At 50.2% G+C, this 17,543-nt stretch overlaps 7 protein-coding genes across 7 annotated transcripts; 4 read left to right on the forward strand and 3 right to left on the reverse strand.

Annotated features, from left to right (window-relative positions):
• Window positions 1–1,166: 1,166 nt before the first annotated feature.
• PSV08DRAFT_403438 (coatomer epsilon subunit-domain-containing protein) lies at window positions 1,167–2,454 on the reverse strand. Its single transcript, XM_014227651.2, has 4 exons — window positions 2,380–2,454; window positions 1,948–2,320; window positions 1,747–1,882; window positions 1,167–1,673 (listed from the first exon to the last, which is right to left on the reverse strand). The coding sequence occupies exons 1-4, from the start codon at window positions 2,402–2,404 to the stop codon at window positions 1,314–1,316; spliced, it is 894 nt and encodes a 297-aa protein (XP_014083126.1). The 5' UTR covers window positions 2,405–2,454; the 3' UTR covers window positions 1,167–1,313.
• Window positions 2,455–3,337: 883 nt separating this feature from the next.
• Window positions 3,338–6,790, forward strand: PSV08DRAFT_183183 (insecticide toxin TcdB middle/N-terminal region-domain-containing protein; the record flags this gene model as incomplete). Its single annotated transcript, XM_014227650.1, has 4 exons — window positions 3,338–3,791; window positions 4,262–5,052; window positions 5,298–5,469; window positions 5,517–6,790. The coding sequence occupies 4 exons, from the start codon at window positions 3,338–3,340 to the stop codon at window positions 6,788–6,790; spliced, it is 2,691 nt and encodes an 896-aa protein (XP_014083125.1).
• An 890-nt stretch (window positions 6,791–7,680) lies between these two features.
• On the reverse strand, window positions 7,681–8,752 carry PSV08DRAFT_314883 (uncharacterized protein). Its single transcript, XM_014227649.1, has 2 exons — window positions 8,472–8,752; window positions 7,681–8,417 (listed from the first exon to the last, which is right to left on the reverse strand). The coding sequence occupies exons 1-2, from the start codon at window positions 8,700–8,702 to the stop codon at window positions 7,755–7,757; spliced, it is 894 nt and encodes a 297-aa protein (XP_014083124.1). The 5' UTR covers window positions 8,703–8,752; the 3' UTR covers window positions 7,681–7,754.
• A 506-nt stretch (window positions 8,753–9,258) lies between these two features.
• Window positions 9,259–10,392, forward strand: PSV08DRAFT_372646 (Spermidine/spermine synthase; the record flags this gene model as incomplete). Its single annotated transcript, XM_014227648.1, has 4 exons — window positions 9,259–9,289; window positions 9,383–9,563; window positions 9,618–10,006; window positions 10,115–10,392. 4 exons carry the CDS (start codon window positions 9,259–9,261, stop codon window positions 10,390–10,392), a joined length of 879 nt encoding a protein of 292 aa, XP_014083123.1.
• Window positions 10,393–11,385: 993 nt separating this feature from the next.
• On the forward strand, window positions 11,386–12,071 carry PSV08DRAFT_314914 (uncharacterized protein). The gene has a single exon (XM_066092663.1). It carries the CDS (start codon window positions 11,690–11,692, stop codon window positions 11,972–11,974), a length of 285 nt encoding a protein of 94 aa, XP_065948822.1. The 5' UTR covers window positions 11,386–11,689; the 3' UTR covers window positions 11,975–12,071.
• A 158-nt stretch (window positions 12,072–12,229) lies between these two features.
• PSV08DRAFT_206235 (ATP-NAD kinase-like domain-containing protein) lies at window positions 12,230–14,538 on the forward strand (the record flags this gene model as incomplete). Its single annotated transcript, XM_014227645.2, has 1 exon — window positions 12,230–14,538. The coding sequence occupies one exon, from the start codon at window positions 12,230–12,232 to the stop codon at window positions 14,162–14,164; it is 1,935 nt and encodes a 644-aa protein (XP_014083120.1). The 3' UTR covers window positions 14,165–14,538.
• A 374-nt stretch (window positions 14,539–14,912) lies between these two features.
• Window positions 14,913–15,950, reverse strand: PSV08DRAFT_377814 (Pyruvate/Phosphoenolpyruvate kinase-like domain-containing protein; the record flags this gene model as incomplete). Its single annotated transcript, XM_014227644.1, has 2 exons — window positions 14,913–15,692; window positions 15,825–15,950. 2 exons carry the CDS (start codon window positions 15,948–15,950, stop codon window positions 14,913–14,915), a joined length of 906 nt encoding a protein of 301 aa, XP_014083119.1.
• Window positions 15,951–17,543: the final 1,593 nt, after the last annotated feature.

Below are 17,543 nucleotides of genomic sequence, written 5' to 3' on the forward strand. Positions count from 1 at the left end.
ACCTCCTTCTCGCCGGGACGTGTTCCCAAAGCGTATTAAGACCACGGCCCCAATCCCACGGCAACAGGTATGGTATTGGCTGGATAAGGCCCCGAGGCTAGCGCTCGTTTCCAAAGAGTGATCGTTGCGGTCGAAATGGGGTACATTGGCGCTCGGATGTATCAAGTCCCGGGCGGCGGCACAACAGTTGTCGTTGCAGGAAGTAGCAACGCCGTCGCGGCACGAGACGTGTCAGATGCTGCAACATGCGCGATGTCCTGAGTCATTTTATCATCCACAGATACGAATTTCCCTGTTTGCCTCTCTCTCCGAGTGCAGCAATCGAGAATGTTGTGAGGAAATTCCACTTCCTTTTCTTTTCTTTCTTTCTCTCTCGTTGCAACGGCGCTGGTAGCAAAAAGTGCTTTCTGCATGCAAGTCTCAGCTACTTACCACCACACAGACCATCTCTCTCCCTCTCCTTCCCACGTGCAAAAAATCCACCCTTCCCCCTTTCCCCCCTCCCTTCCACGCCTGACAGAATCCGGTGCACTGGATACGATCTATCGCTTAAACCCGTGTGGCGCGTCGATCAGATATATCCTGGTGCGCTTGGACTCCCTGTTATCAAACACCCATACATACGCATACACACTTTACCCACCCTTTCCATCTTTCCCGTGAAGAAGCGCCGCCACCGCTGCTGCTGCTGCTGCTACTGTCACCCGCCCGCCCCTCCAAATGACAGCAAAAGACGCACATCATCCGGCGTCACGCCAACTGACCGCCCCCAACTTGGGAGCTGTGCAATTCCCGCCCCAGTCTGTGCCGCTGGGGTCCAACGGGGCAAGGTGGCGCCCAGGGTCTCTAGTTCGGATGCGGTAGCATGCGGTGCGGGCTTGTGTGCTTTTGTGGCGTCCGGAAAGACAGGTTGCCGGGGGAGGGCGGGGAATGGGGATGGGGAAAACTCTGGAAAAAGAAAAAGGTGATGAGAGAAATTGCATTTCCGAATGCTTTTTGCCATACCAAGGCAGCGTGCTTGCAGGTTTGTCATGTCGGTGTAATCAAAGATGACAAGGTAGTGTTGAGCTTGTAGAGGGCACGAAGTCTACGCCACAGGGTACCTCTTGCTGACAATGTATGTCACTGGCTCCACAACCCTGTATCCCAACATACATGCCTATCCATACACTAGATATGTTTTTCATTCGTAGTAACCCGGCCAATGTTTACTAGTTTACATTGCCAGCTATCATCTATTGGATATCTCCATACACGTTGTTCATCAATCAATCGTAAGCTATAGCTCTCGTTTCTTCTCTTCTATCCCGCTCCTACGAAACAGGTTCAAACTGCGGAGTGTACTTGGCCGCCGCCTTGGAAAATTCATCCTTCTTACTAGCCCAGTCTGCTATGGCTCGGTGTTGTGGGGCTACGGATTCAAGTTGTGTCTTCATCTTTTCTGTTTCATCCTTCTTGCCTAGTAGTGTGTTGAGGACAATAAGGTTGGCAATTGTGTCGGCAGAGGTACCGTCGATAGAGATGGCTTGTTGTAAAGCGGCTTCGGCTTCGGGCAGGCGACCGAGATGTAGTTCTGACACTGCTTGCGCGACGAGAGAGTGAGGAGACGTCGATTGCGCGGTTGTAGCTAGTTCTTCGAAGACGTAGAATGCCGACTGGTATTTCTCGCCGCCCTAAACTAATGTTAGTGTCTTTTCCAACAGCGATTGGTTACATGGCGGGCATGGGAACGAGTGGGTTACGAACCTCGCGCATGCCAACCCAGCTCTCAGCAATGTTGACGAGCAGGCTATCCTGTGCCCATTTCCGTGCGCGCTGTGCTTCCTTGGCGGCAAGATCAGTGCGGTTCTGCTGGAGGTGGATTTGGACAATTAGCGCTACCCTGTTCAGACGTCAGCCATTGTGCTTCCATTTCGTGCCAGATTTGGCGTATTCGGGCTGCCGTACGCATCCAAGCTGCCTTGGTGCTTGCTCAAGAGTTCCAGCGCAGCCTCCGTCTCTCCTGCCCTCTCCAGGATTATGCCCACGCAAAGCTGCACAGCCAGATTCTCTTGTCCACTCTGCTCCGCCAACTTCTTTGCCTGGCTGAGAACATCTTTGCCTTGTTCGTAGTCTGCCAGCAACTTTACTGCGACGAGATCGGGTGTTTTCTCGGATGCGAGCTCGCTAGAGACGGATTCTGCCTGGCCGAGAGCAATTTGGCTGCGAAGCTTTAGGACACGGACGGGAAGTGCATTGGAGGCCGAAAAGGACGAGGTGTCGAAGTCGAGAACTTGTTGGTATGCCCCGGCGTGGAAGGCCGAGTGGATGTTGATGAGCTCTGGGGTGCGTTAGCGGGGTTGCATGATTATATGGTACGAGGCGCAGGATAACACCCACCTCCTTCTGGGGAATAGGGGTCCATGGTTTCGGGGTGTAGAGATACGCTGTAGCAATGGACCCGCGATTGAAGATGCAATCGTGGTGTTGAAGCCAGATTGAGTTTGGGCTGATTGCTCGGACCATACAAGCCGCTCATTGGCTGGCCCAGCCAACGCACCCTGACTTTACGGAACTAAAGAAGTATGACTTCTCTGAGACTCTGATCGTCCGCAACTTTTTCGGATGTTCTACTTTCTTTTGGAGCTGTTTTAATAATGTTGGTAACCGATCTCATATCCATAGTTATTAATTTTTCCATGTATAAGACTCGGAAAGTAGAAGCTTATTCCATCTCAGTCTAGTCAAGTGCTTTAGCAAGACTTGCGGTTTAAATCATAAAGTAAAAGTAAAGATAGAATTAGTCGGCCAGTGAAAGCTAACAGATTTCGACTCGTAAAGGAAAAACGAACACACGTTTATAGATGATCAGAATGTAACAGGATATCTTATCATGAGTGACGGGACAAACTGCCAAGCAGAAGTCGAGCACTGATGAAAAAGGGATATCAGGAGTGGTATGTATAGAAAACTACGGAAAATGGCATGCATGTACAGGCTTTGTACTGCAATTGAAAACACAAGTGTCTGGCCATGAGAAGGTACGTGCGAGTCATGTAGTATGTTTGGTCTTGGTTCCCAAATACTCAACACACCTACATACACGGTTGGTTTGTGAGTCCTTAGTCTGGGATTTAGATCAAGCGGGACAGTATCAGGATCATACTAAACCGCTGGCCTCTTTTTGAACAAAAAATCTTAGATTTTCTATCATCTTGCTCAAATCCCAAGCTTCGAGATGAATCTAAACTAACTTCACAACGTATACTGCAACAACATGTACACAGCTCCCGGCTCCTTACCATCGCACGTTTTAGCGTCCGCCGACAAGACCCATCCCCCCATACCTTTGCTATCAATGGCTAGATCGTTCCAGTTCAACACCTGCCATACACCGACCTTATCACCTTCCTTGACGGTTGTACCAGCGCACGCAGAGATTTTGATACTACCCAGTACTTTTGCATCCTTGCCGACAAACGTGATGGATTTGTTCTTGAGCGTAGGCTCATTGCATGCCCAAAAGGGCAGACGATCCCTCTTGCAGATCGATGAGTTCGATGAAGGCGTTGACCTTAAAGGATGGAAGGTTGGCGTACTGGCAAATCTTGCCAAAATGACAGTCATGAACAAGACGATTGTGAACAAGACGATTGTGAACAAGACGATTGTGAACAAAAACGCTGCAAATGAATTGCTCAAGGACTTTGATTTTCAGCGGCCCCTCGCACCTAATGCGCCAAACAAAGAAAAGGACGTCAAGATGGAGGCAGGAGAATATTCAATCAATAGATTGTTTGCCTCAATCGACAGTATGCATAAGCAAAATAAATTTCTATACGGACATTTCTGACCGATCACGGGCCTTGCATGGGCAAGTCCACGACCGGAATATACCACTTGTCCTCTTGGACCAGACGGAGCAGAGATCACCATTGATCAATGCGGCGCATTACATGAAGACAATGCAGACAAATTAAGTAAAATCAAAACTGTTTTGGAGAAATGGGCAACGAGGCACAATGACTCTGCCTTCTTCACACTAGGCCTGCAGATTAGTGTGCCTAAGAAAGAAGATATGCGACTAGAACCATCTTCATTCTTCTCAAAACTAATCTTCGCCTGACAGATGGTCCGCTTCCCACATTCAGTAGGTATTGCAGACATGCTCGTGGAGCTGAGAGACTCAAATGAGCTCATGTGGAAACAAAATCTAGGGAAGAAAGGCTACACATCGTCATCGTCGACATCAAACTCAGACCAGCCACTAAAGCTCAGGTAGCATTTTCTTTGGAAGCACGGACATACATTCCAGACTTTACAGGTGATGGCCTGTCAGATCTGATTGAGATCAGCAATGTGCAATTCATATACTGGCAGAACAAAGACCATGGCGCCTTTGATGGTGCTGTTGTAATGGGTAACTCTCCAAGTTTCTCGCAATACGGAGACTTTGACCACGATCGCTTGAGATTGATTGATGTGGATGGAACGGGGACCACAGACCTTCTCTACATCCTCCCCGCAGGAGGGGCAATGCTCTTCTACAATCTCGCGGGCAATTCTTGGGGTGACGCAATTTATATTCCAATGCTACCCGCTATTACGGAACTAAACTCAGTGTTCATGCTCGACATTGAGGGTCGTGGCACAGCAAGCCTTTGCTGGCCAGATACCTCTGCATCCTCGAGCCTAAGTGAGATCAGATACATCAGTCTGGTGGGGAAGATCAAGCCCTTCCTTCTGGAATCTTACAGTAATGGCTTAGGTCATTCGACGTCTGTCGCTTATCGACCATCGACTGAGTTTTATCTCGAGGATATTGCAGCAGGACGACCATGGACCACCAAATTACCTTTTCCCGTGCAAGTAGTTACCACAACAGAAATCAAGGATGAAATCTTGGGAAACTCACGACTTTGCAAATACACTTACCGCAATGGCTGCTACGATCACTATAAGAGTCAGTTTGCTGGATTTGAGATGGTCGAGCAGGTCGAACGCCAATTGCTCAATATCGGGAACGGAGAGACATACGGAATCCCGGCTAGTCTTGTGAAGTCACGGTTCAATGTTGGATTGAGAGGATCGAAGACTCGTGTCGAAACCTTCGATCTTAGCCAAAGCTAAGAAAGTGGCATTCCATTGGCCGTGGAGGAATTCTCTTATGACGTCCGCCAAATTCAGAAAAAAGAATGCAATGCGTATCCTGTCTTCCAAATCTCGCCACGGGCTTCGATGATGAGTCAATTCGAGGGGAGCAAAGAGGACGTCAAACGGTCACATGGTATTGTGCTGCAGACTAACTCATACGGAAGCACACAAAAAACACTCTCTATATTGTGTATCCGCGCGAGAAGGAGTTCATCAAGAAAATCAAACATGACATCATCTCCACGAACCAGTCCCTGGGCAATGTGTCTCACACACAATTCTGGTTCACAAATGAAGTCATGGAAGATCAATACTTTCGGAACCCAGTGCCCTGGCGTAGTCAAACTTGCAACTTTTTGGAGTTCCTCTTGATAAAATACTAGACATCGAAGAAGTTCGCAAGATGGACGTGTCGACATATTCAGACAGTAAAAGAACGGAGCCTTGGGAAATTTTAGAGGGCGAAGAACGCGCACTTTATTTGCGCGCTGACTTTAGCGACACCTTGCTCCCAGGAAAAATCGACGAATATTCAATCTTAGACCAATCGTCCGCCTTCGCATACACTGAAAAGGCGGTGCAAAAGATCGAAGAAGGTCTGCAAAAGTGCAAGACCAGACTGAAACCGTTACCTGTTCTTCATGATGACAGCTATCAGCCTGTCACCAAAGATACTGTGTCAGTAGCAGACTACCTTGAGTCACAGGGATATGTGAAGATGGCTGGTGAGACTGGCGTATCCTATTGGGTTCCCTTGTCGAAATCTCTTTTCAGTCTTTCAGCAACCGGTGTAGAGCATTTACACGAAGCCCGGAAATCCTTCTTCGTCTTGACGATCCACGAAGATGCATGTAAAAATCACTCTCATGTCAAAATGGATACCGAGTACCTCTTAGTCGAGGCTGTTACGGGTGCATGCGACAATACTACAAATTTCGAGAACGATTATGAGCATCTCTGTCCGTTCAAACTTACAGACATAAACTCAAATTATCATCAAGTTGTGCTCGACACTTTGGGCAGGGTGATTGTGATCGAGTGGCACATTAAACAAAATGGTGGCGCCAAACGCTCAGTCCTTCGCACGCTGGCAAAGGGAAGTCTAGAAGCAGTGAAATACCTTCCAATCGTTGGTCCGGTCGTCCAATTTGTAGGGCAACTTGCTCTGAAATATGAAGACAAGAAATTCAAAGAACAGAAGCGCGCCAATGAGAACGAAGCGCTCATCCAACACGGCATGAAGATCGGAGAGGAGCGGGAAAATGACAAGTGGCAAAAGGACGTTCTGAAGACGGTGAGCACAACAGCGGAAAAAGACATGAAAAATGTCATGCTCAATAAGCGCATATACGGGCGTGAGGGCCAGCCTGCTGTGCGTAAGAACAACAATATGAATTACGGTCCCAAAGACGACGTGGCGCCCACCCAGTCACTACGTCGTGACTCGGTCATTGGGCAAGCTGAACCAGAGGGTCAGGACAGCCTGGTCGTGGAGGACTTGGATCGTCCCAGTATAGCGCGTCGTCCAAATGTTTCGTCAGAGGATGGGCACATCTTTAATATCAGCAAGGCAGCGAGACAGCGGCCGTTGGGCACGAGGGAGCAGAGTCTGTTTGGGCCAAAGCAAAATCCGGGCAACAAAATTATGAATAGCTAGCGAGGGAAATGTGCCCTTTGAAAGCTAAGGAGATTATTCTCCTTCTCCGGGTTTCTCATTACCTCTTTTCTTTTGTTTGTTTTTTGTTGTCGTTTTATTCGATTTTTGGAGTGTGGAATTTGTAAACTAGAATGAGGTGAAGGGAAGTGTGGCGTTAGTCAAAGCTTTGCGTGGACTGGTTCTTTCGTTGTCTCCAACGAACACTTTCACTTGAAATTGAAAATTAAAGACAGAATGATAGTCAGCTGCAATGTTTCCGATCCTGATATCCGATGGATTGCAGTTAACAGATTGTGATTAGCTGCTGCAGGGCCGCGTAACTGCACCCTACAAGATGTGAGCTTCTCAGCCTGGTGGCATGTCGTATATTCCCTCCTCATCACGTCGCTTCGTTCAAAGTCGTAGTGCCGGCTGATTTTGAGCTGTTCTTTGAAAACCTTGGGATGGTGTTATGTTGCCATGACCCTCAATGGGCGTTGACAATACTTCTTTTCATGAGAAGGCAACCCGCTTTTCGTACTGATATAGAACCATAGTCTCCTGGAATGGTTGAATGATGGAAGTACTGGCTTTCCCTAGACAGCGCGCGGAGCAGTTTTATCCAGCCTTACTTCATGATGTATCTGTTAAACATATGAATACCACTCCAGTAACGATCTCTGGGCTGATGCCGCATACCAATTACCCGACAAACATCGACGAGACATCAACTTCGATCGCGAGGACAAACTCAACATCTTCGTAGAGTTTAAAAAGACGTTTAAAGGTCTAAGCAAGAATCTACCGAGTCGCAATGGAAAGTATTGCCAGCACAAGGGTCGACGAGCTAAGACGCCAAAGACCGCTGTTGTATGTTTTTGCTTCGCAACTTTTTGCTGTTGTTATTTTTGCCCAATTTGCGGGTAACATGGCATGCTGATTGGGATTGATATCGTAAAACCATTTTTTCAGCTACATGGCTATCTTAGACTCTTCGAATGGTAAATGTCATGTATCTTGTCCCAGGAGGCACAAGCCTGGTCTTCATCCTCTTTGACAAATCTTCTTCACCAAGTACAGCATCGACTTTCCATTCAGTCCCAGTCTCCTCACCAACTTTTTTCCACATATCCCTCCATGACTCGGGGTTGTGCCAGAAAGCAGCCTGATCCATGATGATATGTGAGAAGGCGCCCGCTTTGGGCTGACCTCCTTGCCGCCCAACGATCAGAGCGTTGGGCACTGGCTTCAAGAGCTGAACAATACGTTTTGCTGCCTTGAACTGTTCATCCCAGTCGAAAAGATGGAATAGAGCAGCCGCGTTGATGATGTCAATCTTTCCATCCAGCTGCTTCAATTGGGAGTCGGCGTCAAAGATGTCGGCTTCAAGAAACTGTGTCTTTAAAGTCGACTTGTCGAGGAACATGTCATAGCCTAGGTCCCAAAAGTTCTTCTTGATATCCGACGCATATGTGTTTGTTGACGGGACGCCGTCATGAACCAGCTTGCGGATGTCCTGACCCATGCAGCATCCGAGGTCGAGGAATTGCTCTCCATCCTTGAGACGCCTGACGACTTCCTGGTAAGCCGGCCCTACTCCGATTGAGAAGTTGAGGAAGCCCCAATTACCCAAACATGGGTAAGGAAACTACATGACAATTAGTGAGGCTACTACATACTATACGTAGTAAGGCCGGCTTACTATCTTGAAAGCCTCATCCCTGACATGCTTGATGTGCGTTACGACATCAGTCGAGGGTACCTTGCTGTAGCTCTCAAACAAGTCCCTGACGGCAGGTTTGGGCTCTTCTATATCTTTCGTATACCACGGTAGTAGTTCGGGATTATCGACATAAGCTTTGGTTACAATAATCTGCTCGGCCGCCCTGCGCTCCTCCTGAGTAGCGTTTCTGTCTGGGGCTTGCTCGGACATTTGTTATCTGGATAATTTGTTTGCGCAAACGATAGCGAAATTGATGTATGCTGTTCAATGCCCAGTATCTCTCTCTTTATGTGTCTGTCGAGTGCAACTGTCTACACCACCCTAGTTATCAGGCGTTCGCGCTTGCGGCGCCCTCTACATCATGTCGGCTCCGTGATCAACCCGATGGTCCGCAACATTGCTGCCTGCCCATAAACACACTCGCAAACTACATTGTGACGCACAGTCGATCGCTTGAGATCAAGCAAACGTACATGGAAAAATATGACCAGGGAAGTACTGTGTAGGGCGGCTGGGCCTACCCAGTAGGAAGGTGGGGGATGGCGGGGCAATTCCGCCCGCAACCAGTGACGTGCATTGATCTAGAAAATTGTGCCCAACCAACGCAAACACTGGGAAAACTCAAAACTCGGCCAAACTGAAGCTCCCCATATATATCCGTTGGGGGCTCTGTCAATCCTCCATCTCTTCCCGCATTCGCTACTCCAGGCCCATCACACTTCGCATACACGCCCGTCTCGCCTCTACGCGAACTCTTCTTAGCAAAATGCCTTCCATCGAGCACCCCACCATCAAGGGTAAGACGTCACACTTTTTTTTTTGCGCGATAGAAACCAGCTGCTTGCTGCGCGCGTTAGTATAGAGAAGCAGTGGCTAACTCGCAACCCTAGATGGCTGGTTCCGTGAGATTTCCGGCATGTGGCCTGGTCAGGCCATGACGCTCCAGGTCAAGGAAGTTCTTCACCACGAGAAGAGCCAGTACCAGGACGTCCTCATTTTCGAATCGACCGACTACGGTACCGTCCTCGTCCTCGACAACGTCATCCAGTGCACCGAGCGCGATGAATTCTCGTATGTTGCATTGTATACAATGGCATGCATACACATTTGCTGATGGCACCATAGCTACCAGGAGATGATCACCCACCTCGCCATGAACTCCCACCCCAACCCCGAAAAGGTCTTGGTTATTGGCGGTGGTGACGGTGGTGTGCTCCGCGAGGTTGTCAAGCACGACTGCGTCAAGGAGGCTGTCCTCTGCGACATTGACGAAGCTGTCATCCGTCTCTCCAAGCAGTACCTGCCCGGCATGTCCGTCGGTTTCGAGCACCCCAAGACCACCACCATCGTTGGCGACGGCTTCAAGTTCCTCGAGGACAAGAAGGGCGAATTCGACGTCATCATCACCGACTCCAGTGACCCAGAGGGTCCCGCTGAGGCTCTATTCCAGAAGGCATACTTTGAACTCCTCAACGGAGCGCTCCGCGAAGGCGGTGTCATTACCACTCAAGGTTGTAAGCCCTCTCTCAACCCCTTAATTTATGCCTACCTTTTTTCAGCGGCTTCGATGTGCCGAATAGGTGGTTTTTTTACGGCCAGCGGCTAATGTTGTTACCATGCAGCTGAGAACCAATGGCTCCACATGCCCCTTATCGTCAACCTCAAGAAGGCTTGCAAGGAAGTCTTCCCCAACGTCGAGTATGCGTACACTACCATCCCCACCTACCCATCCGGCCAGATTGGCTTCATGGTGTGCAGCAAGGACGCCAACCTCAACCTCAAGAAGCCTCTCCGCAGCTGGTCTGCTGAAGAGGAGGAATCGCTGTGCAGGTACTACAGCAAGGAGATTCACGAGGCGGCCTTTGTTCTGCCTACTTTTGCTCGCAAGGCTCTCCGATAGACGCCTTACCTGCAACTTTTCCTTTAGTTACGACTTCACTAGATACCACGACATGTCAATGGCTATAAGAAGACTGCAAGGTCATGCACATCTGTACACAAAAAAGTCTTCGGAATTTCAGCAATTATTTCGCACTGCGCACAGGCTAGACTTTCTAGAACCACCATCGAGGCTGATGAAGAGGCCAAAATACACAATACCTAGCGACAGCGCCATACTTTGATCTCTCTTGTTATCTCCTGAATTTGACCCTATGACCATGGTTCGCTTGCCAACCCCATCTGACACATAAGGGATGTACCGTCAGGAAATATATTGACTATATGTATCACAAGCGCTTCAAACGGCTGCTGTCATCTGCCAGTATGCAGTGGTAATCTGATCTTCTCTCCCCAGAAGCGCTGGGGAAAAATGACAGGACATGAAAGGTGCGCGCACTCACATGGACGTTCAGCCAGTAAGATGCACGTGTTTCAGCACGCAGCGTCAGGTAGATAGTCGGCAGTTGGAGGCAAAGTGCCGCGGACGGGCGCTGCAACACCGCGGACTGCAAACATGAGCCCATTGTGCTCTCTACTATACGCGATATGTACCACGACTGGCCATGCGAGGTGTATGAAGTGTGTGGGCCGTCGGTCTTGACGACAAGCAGGTTCATGCCGTATTCTCCCGCTTGATCAAGTTGTTGCGAAACTCGGGCTCTAGTAAGGAGTGAGCAGTCTGGCCCAAACTGTCCCTGTACCAGAAGTCGATCTGCATCAAGGCGGCCCATTATAGATAGGAGCAAGCTAGTCTACATGTGGACACTGCGTCCATGGAGAAACTCCTTTATTGTGCGGCAGCGCAACCTGGCATGTTTGCCTGCAAGCGTTTGTTCTGAACAATACGACGGGATTGACCCGAGGCCTGGCGGTGAAGTGTGGATCAAACCCGGAGGGTGTCGCTATGAGCCGATAACCGGGACAACCATGTACTTAGGCGAGGCCTCACTCACCGAATAACTCTTCTCGGTGCTCTCGAAGGATTGTTGACAGTCGAGAGGCATGGCCGTCTAGTGGAGCGTGCCTAATGAGACAGGCTCACAGCTGATTCTTGGCCGCCTGAGGCACAAAGGGTTGTGTGTCAAAGCCGTGGTTGGAATGTGGTCTTGTTCTATGTTTGGTAGAAAGTCCGAAGGGGCCCCACGAGTTGTGTGACGTGCGAAGTGTCACAACGACCCGGCGGGTTAGCCGCAACATAGTGACGGTAACTTTGTTTGAGGCTGGCGCGTGGGACCGTCGTGTGGCTTTGCTTCAGAATGGCGATGGCAGCGATGTTGTGCAGACGTCAAACCAATATAGAACGTCTTGCATCGTGCCTAACAGCTGCCTCGACCTGCACTACGGCTTCTTTTCTGTATTGCGCGCTCGCTCTTCTGCCACGCGGCTTCTCGTCTCGTCGCGTGCCCTCGTCTTTTTCCCTCTTCTTCTTTTTCGCTTCTTACTTTTATTGGTCGAGCCGGACTCTTCCTTCACCGTTGTCAACATCTCCCTCTCTTGCGACCAAGCCGCCAGGACCACGACGATTCACGCCCATGCAGTAGCACACTTGACTGTCTCCTTTTGTTCGTTCTATTTTGCATTCGCCCACAGGCTTCCATTTCCCTCGACCGAACCGTCTGGCTACGTTTCTCCTTCGTTGTATATATACATTCCCGCGGCAGCCGAAATCACACGCCGAATTTAACATCTCATTTGCCGAGTTCTGCGACCGGCCATTTGAGGACACGGAGGCGGTTAGACAAGTTCCACTGGCGCCGGTTCAGCAAAAACAAGGCACCCTACTTAGTTGAGCGACAATGCTATCGGCCACTTCCAAAAATGGGGAGCCGTACAGCCCGGCGAGGGTGCACCCCCTCCTGTCGCCACGGACCAACTTGAATTCCTCCGACCTTAAACCCGTCGATGCCGACGCACCATTAAATAATCTCAAACGCCCAGAATCGCCCCAACCTCCGCAAACCAGTGTCCACTGCCCGTTGGACGCACCGTATAATGCATCCGTCACAACCGCTGAGATCGGCGGCCCCTCCGCTGTAACACAACCACCAACCAGTCTGACATCAGACGAGTATACTCGAAACCGATCTTCGACTGCCATCAGCACCTCTTCCTCCATCGAAAACCTCTCCATCTTGCCGCGCTTACCTTCCTTTGGCGAGAACCGCATCCGAAAACATCGCAAGAACGCCTGTTCCATTGACTCGGCCATTCCCCGACAGACTATTCTCAAAGCACTCCAATCCCGACCCCCACTTCTGGCCGAACCCATGGATCCAGCCACGACGGACGGTGCTGGCGACGCGCGCAAGAGCGCTCGCTCAAAGAGCATCACCCAAGCCCAGCTTGCCAAGGCCATCTCCGAACTCGAGCTGAACGGAGGAGACATGTCTGCCAGTAAGATGGCAGCGCTTGCATCGCCTTGCTTCTTCCACAAGAAGTTTGACAAGGCAGTCAATCTGGGTAAGGTACTCGAGGAGATGTCCGAAGACGAGACAATATCGCACTCCAGGCTCATGCAGACCGCATGCAGTGTCCGCGAGGTCTCCAAGCAGCTCCAGCGCCGTCCCATCAAGATGACAGTACGCAATGTTATGATCGTCACCAAGGCCCGCGACAACAACCTCGTATATCTTACGCGCGAACTGGCCGAGTGGCTCATGACTACCTCCCGCTACGGATCGGATGTGGGCGTTAATGTCTACGTTGACCACAAGTTGCGCAAATCAAAGCGCTTCGATGCCCCCTCCTTGTTGGCAAAGGACGCCCGCTTCGAGAATATGCTTCGCTGGTGGACTCCAGATCTCTGCTGGGAAACCCCGGAGATCTTCGACCTTGTGCTTACGCTCGGTGGAGACGGCACTGTTCTTTTCACTTCGTGGCTCTTCCAGCGCATTGTGCCCCCGATCCTGTCATTCTCGCTCGGCAGTCTTGGTTTCCTTACCAACTTTGAGTTTGCACAGTACCGCTCTGCGCTAGACAAGATCATGTGCGAAACAGGCATGCGCGTAAACCTACGCATGCGCTTCACTTGTACCGTATACCGTTACCAGAAGAATGCTGCCCAAGGATCGCCTCAACACATCGAAGCCGAGCAGTTCGAGGTCCTCAACGAGCTTGTCATCGACCGCGGCCCATCGCCCTACGTCTCTAACTTGGAGCTGTACGGTGACAACAACCTGCTCACTGTCGTCCAAGCAGATGGTTGCATCTTCTCCACGCCCACTGGTTCCACCGCATATTCGCTCTCAGCAGGCGGCTCCCTTGTCCACCCCGACATCCCTGCCATTCTCCTGACCCCTATCTGCCCTCACACTCTGTCTTTCCGCCCCATGCTTCTCAACGACAGCATGCTTCTCAGGATCGCAGTACCTCTCAAGTCGCGCGCCACTGCTTACTGTGCCTTTGACGGCAAGGGCCGTGTTGAGCTTCGCCAGGGCGACCACGTCACCATCGCAGCCTCTCAGTACCCCTTCCCCACCGTGCTCTCGCAACCCACCGAGTGGTTCGACAGCATCAGCCGCACCCTGCGCTGGAACTCGCGTGGCGCGACGCAAAAAGCATGGGACGGTGACGAAGAGGAAGGTGAAGAGGACGAGGAGAAAGAACCTGACTTCGACATCGACTTTGACAATGACGACGTCGATCGCGATTCCGGGTACAGTGCTGAAGGCAGCACCGTAGATGGCAGGGGGAGCCCAATAAGAAAGGGCGTAGTATTACCCTTCTTGTAAACCAAAAAAGGGTCTGGTGATCTCCATACTACACTCCCCCCTTTTTTTGCTCCTGCTGCTAGGGCCGGTTCCCGGGTGGTTTTTTTGCTATTTCTTCAAATAGAGGGTCTTTACATGCCGTGTTTGTCACATAGAGCATCTTCAGCACTCTTTACTTTTTTGATTTTTTTCTTATAATTCTTAACCTTCGTTTGCATAAAGAAACTTAAGTAAATATGTGAGTGGAGGCAAAGGGGAAGAGGGGGCGATGTGTTTGAAACCCAAGATATCCTTAGACAGCACGCAGATGCTCAAAGTACATAGAAGACAAACGAAGCGACTCAGAATTGTGTATGAAACAGTTCCTGCTTGAGTTACTACTTCTTTTTCCACCCAACTGACGTGTTTCCTTTTGCCACGATGATTCGTTTCGGTGCCTTTGGTCAAACATTTTTGTGTATGTAGCTTCTCACATACTACTTTTCTGATATTCTCCTTGACGAACAGCCTCGTCACCATTGTAGTGTTGGTTTAAGGTTAAATCATTTAGGCAACCGAGTCGACAACGGCTCGTACGCATAATGACTAGATATCATAAACTATATACACAATTACCACAACTCCTAAAGGCTTTCCTTCGTCTCTCTCCAACGGCATGCTTCTTAAGCAAGGAAAAGAAAGAATTTTTTTTAAAAAAAATAAGCGCTAGTTACTTACTAAATTCCCTTTCTTGCATCACCATACAAGTATGACTGCACATACACATCACTCACGCCCCATTTTTATACCCCAACCCCCCAGCCTTGACATCAAAATCAATCAACTCATCCATGCCACACAGCCTAAACAACTCGCGGGGCCCATATCTCCTTCCATCCTCCTCAACACTCTGCACATTGCCCATCTCCTTCATCTGCTGCACCGCCCTGCGCACAACGGGGTACATGACCTCGCAAGCCAAGAGCGGGAAGATGGCAAGCTTGTATCCCATCTCGCGACACTGCTTGACGCCAAAGTCCGGGGAGACGCCGCCGGGTACGTTGTTGAAGAGGCAAGGGGTCGGCGCCATATCAAGGCAGATGCGTCTTGCGTCTTCCGCCGTCGTCACGCCTTCCAAGAACGCTACTTCGGCGCCCTGGGCGACGGCAGCACGCAGCCGTTTGAGCGCCTCGCCGTAGCCAAACGACTGCAGCGCATCGGTCCGCGCAATGATGACGATGTCGCCGCCAGACTCGTCGCGCGCGAGGCGCGCAGCGCGGATCCGGGCTTCGAATTCGTCGACACTGACGAGTTGCTTGCCGCTGAGGTGGCCGCACCGCTTGTTGACGATTTGGTCTTCGAGATGCAGACCTGCCACGCCCGCGCGAATGTATGCGGATACTGTGCGCCCGACCATTACCGGTCCGCCGTAGCCGGTGTCTGCATCGGCGATGAGGGGGGTCCGCGGTGAGAGCGAGGCTAGCATCGCGGCGTTTGCGACCATGTCGTTGAAGGTTGCGATGCCCATGTCTGCGACTCCCAGACGCGACATTGTCGTTCCTGCGCCTGTCTGTTGGTCGCAAGATGTTTGGTTAGTCGTCGTGTAGCATGATTACATGGTGACATGCAGGGACGGTTTAGGGGAGAGTAGGGTAGTAAGGTAGTAGGGTATAGTGCATTGGACGTGAGTGGCATGGCGTACCATGTACAGACAGTCTACGCCTTCTTGAAGCGCTATTCGTGCTGTGAGGCCATCGTATACACCGGGACATGCGATAAACTTTTCTGGATCTGCGAGCATTGCTCGGAGTTTCTCGACGGCCGCCATTTTGAAATTCTTCCGTTTGTATGGTATCCCTCAAATGTCATCCAAGTACTTCTTTTCCTTCTTTTTCCCAGTTTATGTATTTGCCTAGCTCTTTCGTGTATCTTCTACTTTCATATGAATGTACGTCGGTTTCGAATGGAGCAAGAAAACCACTGGTGGTTGGAGAAACGTTGTGCACAGGGACGCAGGGCAATCTTATTAGAGATGGCAGTACTATTACTAAGAGGAAGTCTGTCAATTAATGGTAAGCAACAAGTCTGTGAGTGAAGTTAATCAGCCAAGGCACAACAGCCTTGAGTTCGCCCTCCACTGACCAGATCTCGCTGATTCTCGGCGTGTTGCGTAATGTGGTTCTTTGTCAACCAGAGACGTTGGGAAGGAGGAGTCGTTTTCTTATTCCTTCTTTGCAGCCCGATAAAAAAAACGTAAAGACCCACAAGCGAGTAAAAATAATCCAAAAAAAGGAAGCGATAGCTACATGAAGTCTTCAAACTAGGTATACCTCCGTCCAATATTGCGGAAATCTGCGAGACAAGAGGTTTTTGGTACGATCGAGGTTTCGATCGTAAACCAACCGGAGAAAACTCCTCACAGGTTGCTTTGGCCTAGTTTGGTATGTATCGCGCTGGCATCGAAATCCTGCGGACCTAGTACAACCATGGGGACAAATGATGATGGGAGTCCAAGTTGCTCATCCTAGTAAATCTTTGTGTGTGGCTTGCACCGATCGCCTTTCTCTTGGTTCTGTCGGTCAAATATCCTTGAAAGCACAACCGAATAGGGTGCAAAGGGGAAACAAGTCAAGTAAAAACAACCTTTCAATTGAAACCTCTATGATTGACCATACAACCGGGGAAAACATTTCAGCTAGGCTCCAAAAACGGCAGCGAACACTCCATCCGCATGTGAGGAATCCATGTGATAGTCACCCCGCAATGCATCCTTCTCGCTGACGTAGCGTTGCTTGCCGAACTTCGCCGGTAGTCTGACCGATACGGCCGCCTCACGCGGGACCTCTCACTGGCTCGGTACAAGAAGCGTGCAGAAAACAGTTCGGCTGCGCCGATGTCTGGCGCAATTCCTTGTATGCAAATGGTAACATCGTTTGAGAGCGAGGGATGGAATGTCCCGATTGGTATGCTAACCGATGCCGACATATGTACATGCGCATAATCCGTGGGATTCCGTGAGCCGAGAAGCTAGATTTGATTTAAGTGAGCCGCTGGCCAGCAGAACGGCAAGCATTCCACTTTCGATCCATACTCGACCTTTCGTCTGCCAACTCTTCCGTATCATTGGTCCTGTAATGGCCAAGATTTCCGGTTTCAATCAAAATATGTCAGGCGGATCTGTTGTAGTTCGATGGGTGTCGTCTACTCTTTCCTGCCCTCCACCTCCCTTTCACTCTTAGCTGAACAACCCTTCCCAAGCAAGGAAATAGCTCCTCGAATGTACAGACACATCTCCAACTCGAGACGACGACCCAATCGAGTGGCCTTTTCCTGGCCCGGACCATGATGTACACCATAGTAATGGTAGAAAAGATTCCTGCTGCGACCATTTCTTGTTTCAGCGCATCCGGGTTTGCCAATG

The sequence above is a fragment of the Bipolaris maydis genome (assembly GCF_028858645.1).
Source record: "Bipolaris maydis strain C4 unplaced genomic scaffold PSV08scaffold_10, whole genome shotgun sequence".
Classification (NCBI taxonomy): Eukaryota; Fungi; Ascomycota; class Dothideomycetes; order Pleosporales; family Pleosporaceae; genus Bipolaris; species Bipolaris maydis.

Excerpts from the sequence above, each read along its gene's own strand:
- PSV08DRAFT_403438 (XM_014227651.2), bottom strand. The coding sequence starts at position 2,404 with ATGGACCCCTATTCCCCAGAAGGAG. Across the intron at positions 2,321-2,379 it reads CCCCTATTCCCCAGAAGGAG|AGCTCATCAACATCCACTCG; the intron begins GTGGGTGTTATC and ends AACGCACCCCAG. Across the intron at positions 1,674-1,746 it reads GCTGGGTTGGCATGCGCGAG|GGCGGCGAGAAATACCAGTC; the intron begins GTTCGTAACCCA and ends ACATTAGTTTAG.
- PSV08DRAFT_314883 (XM_014227649.1), bottom strand. The coding sequence starts at position 8,702 with ATGTCCGAGCAAGCCCCAGACAGAAACGCTACTCAGGAGGAGCGCAGG. Across the intron at positions 8,418-8,471 it reads GGGATGAGGCTTTCAAGATA|TTTCCTTACCCATGTTTGGG; the intron begins GTAAGCCGGCCT and ends ATTGTCATGTAG.
- PSV08DRAFT_314914 (XM_066092663.1), top strand. The coding sequence starts at position 11,690 with ATGGCGATGGCAGCGATGTTGTGCAGACGTCAAACCAATATAGAACGT.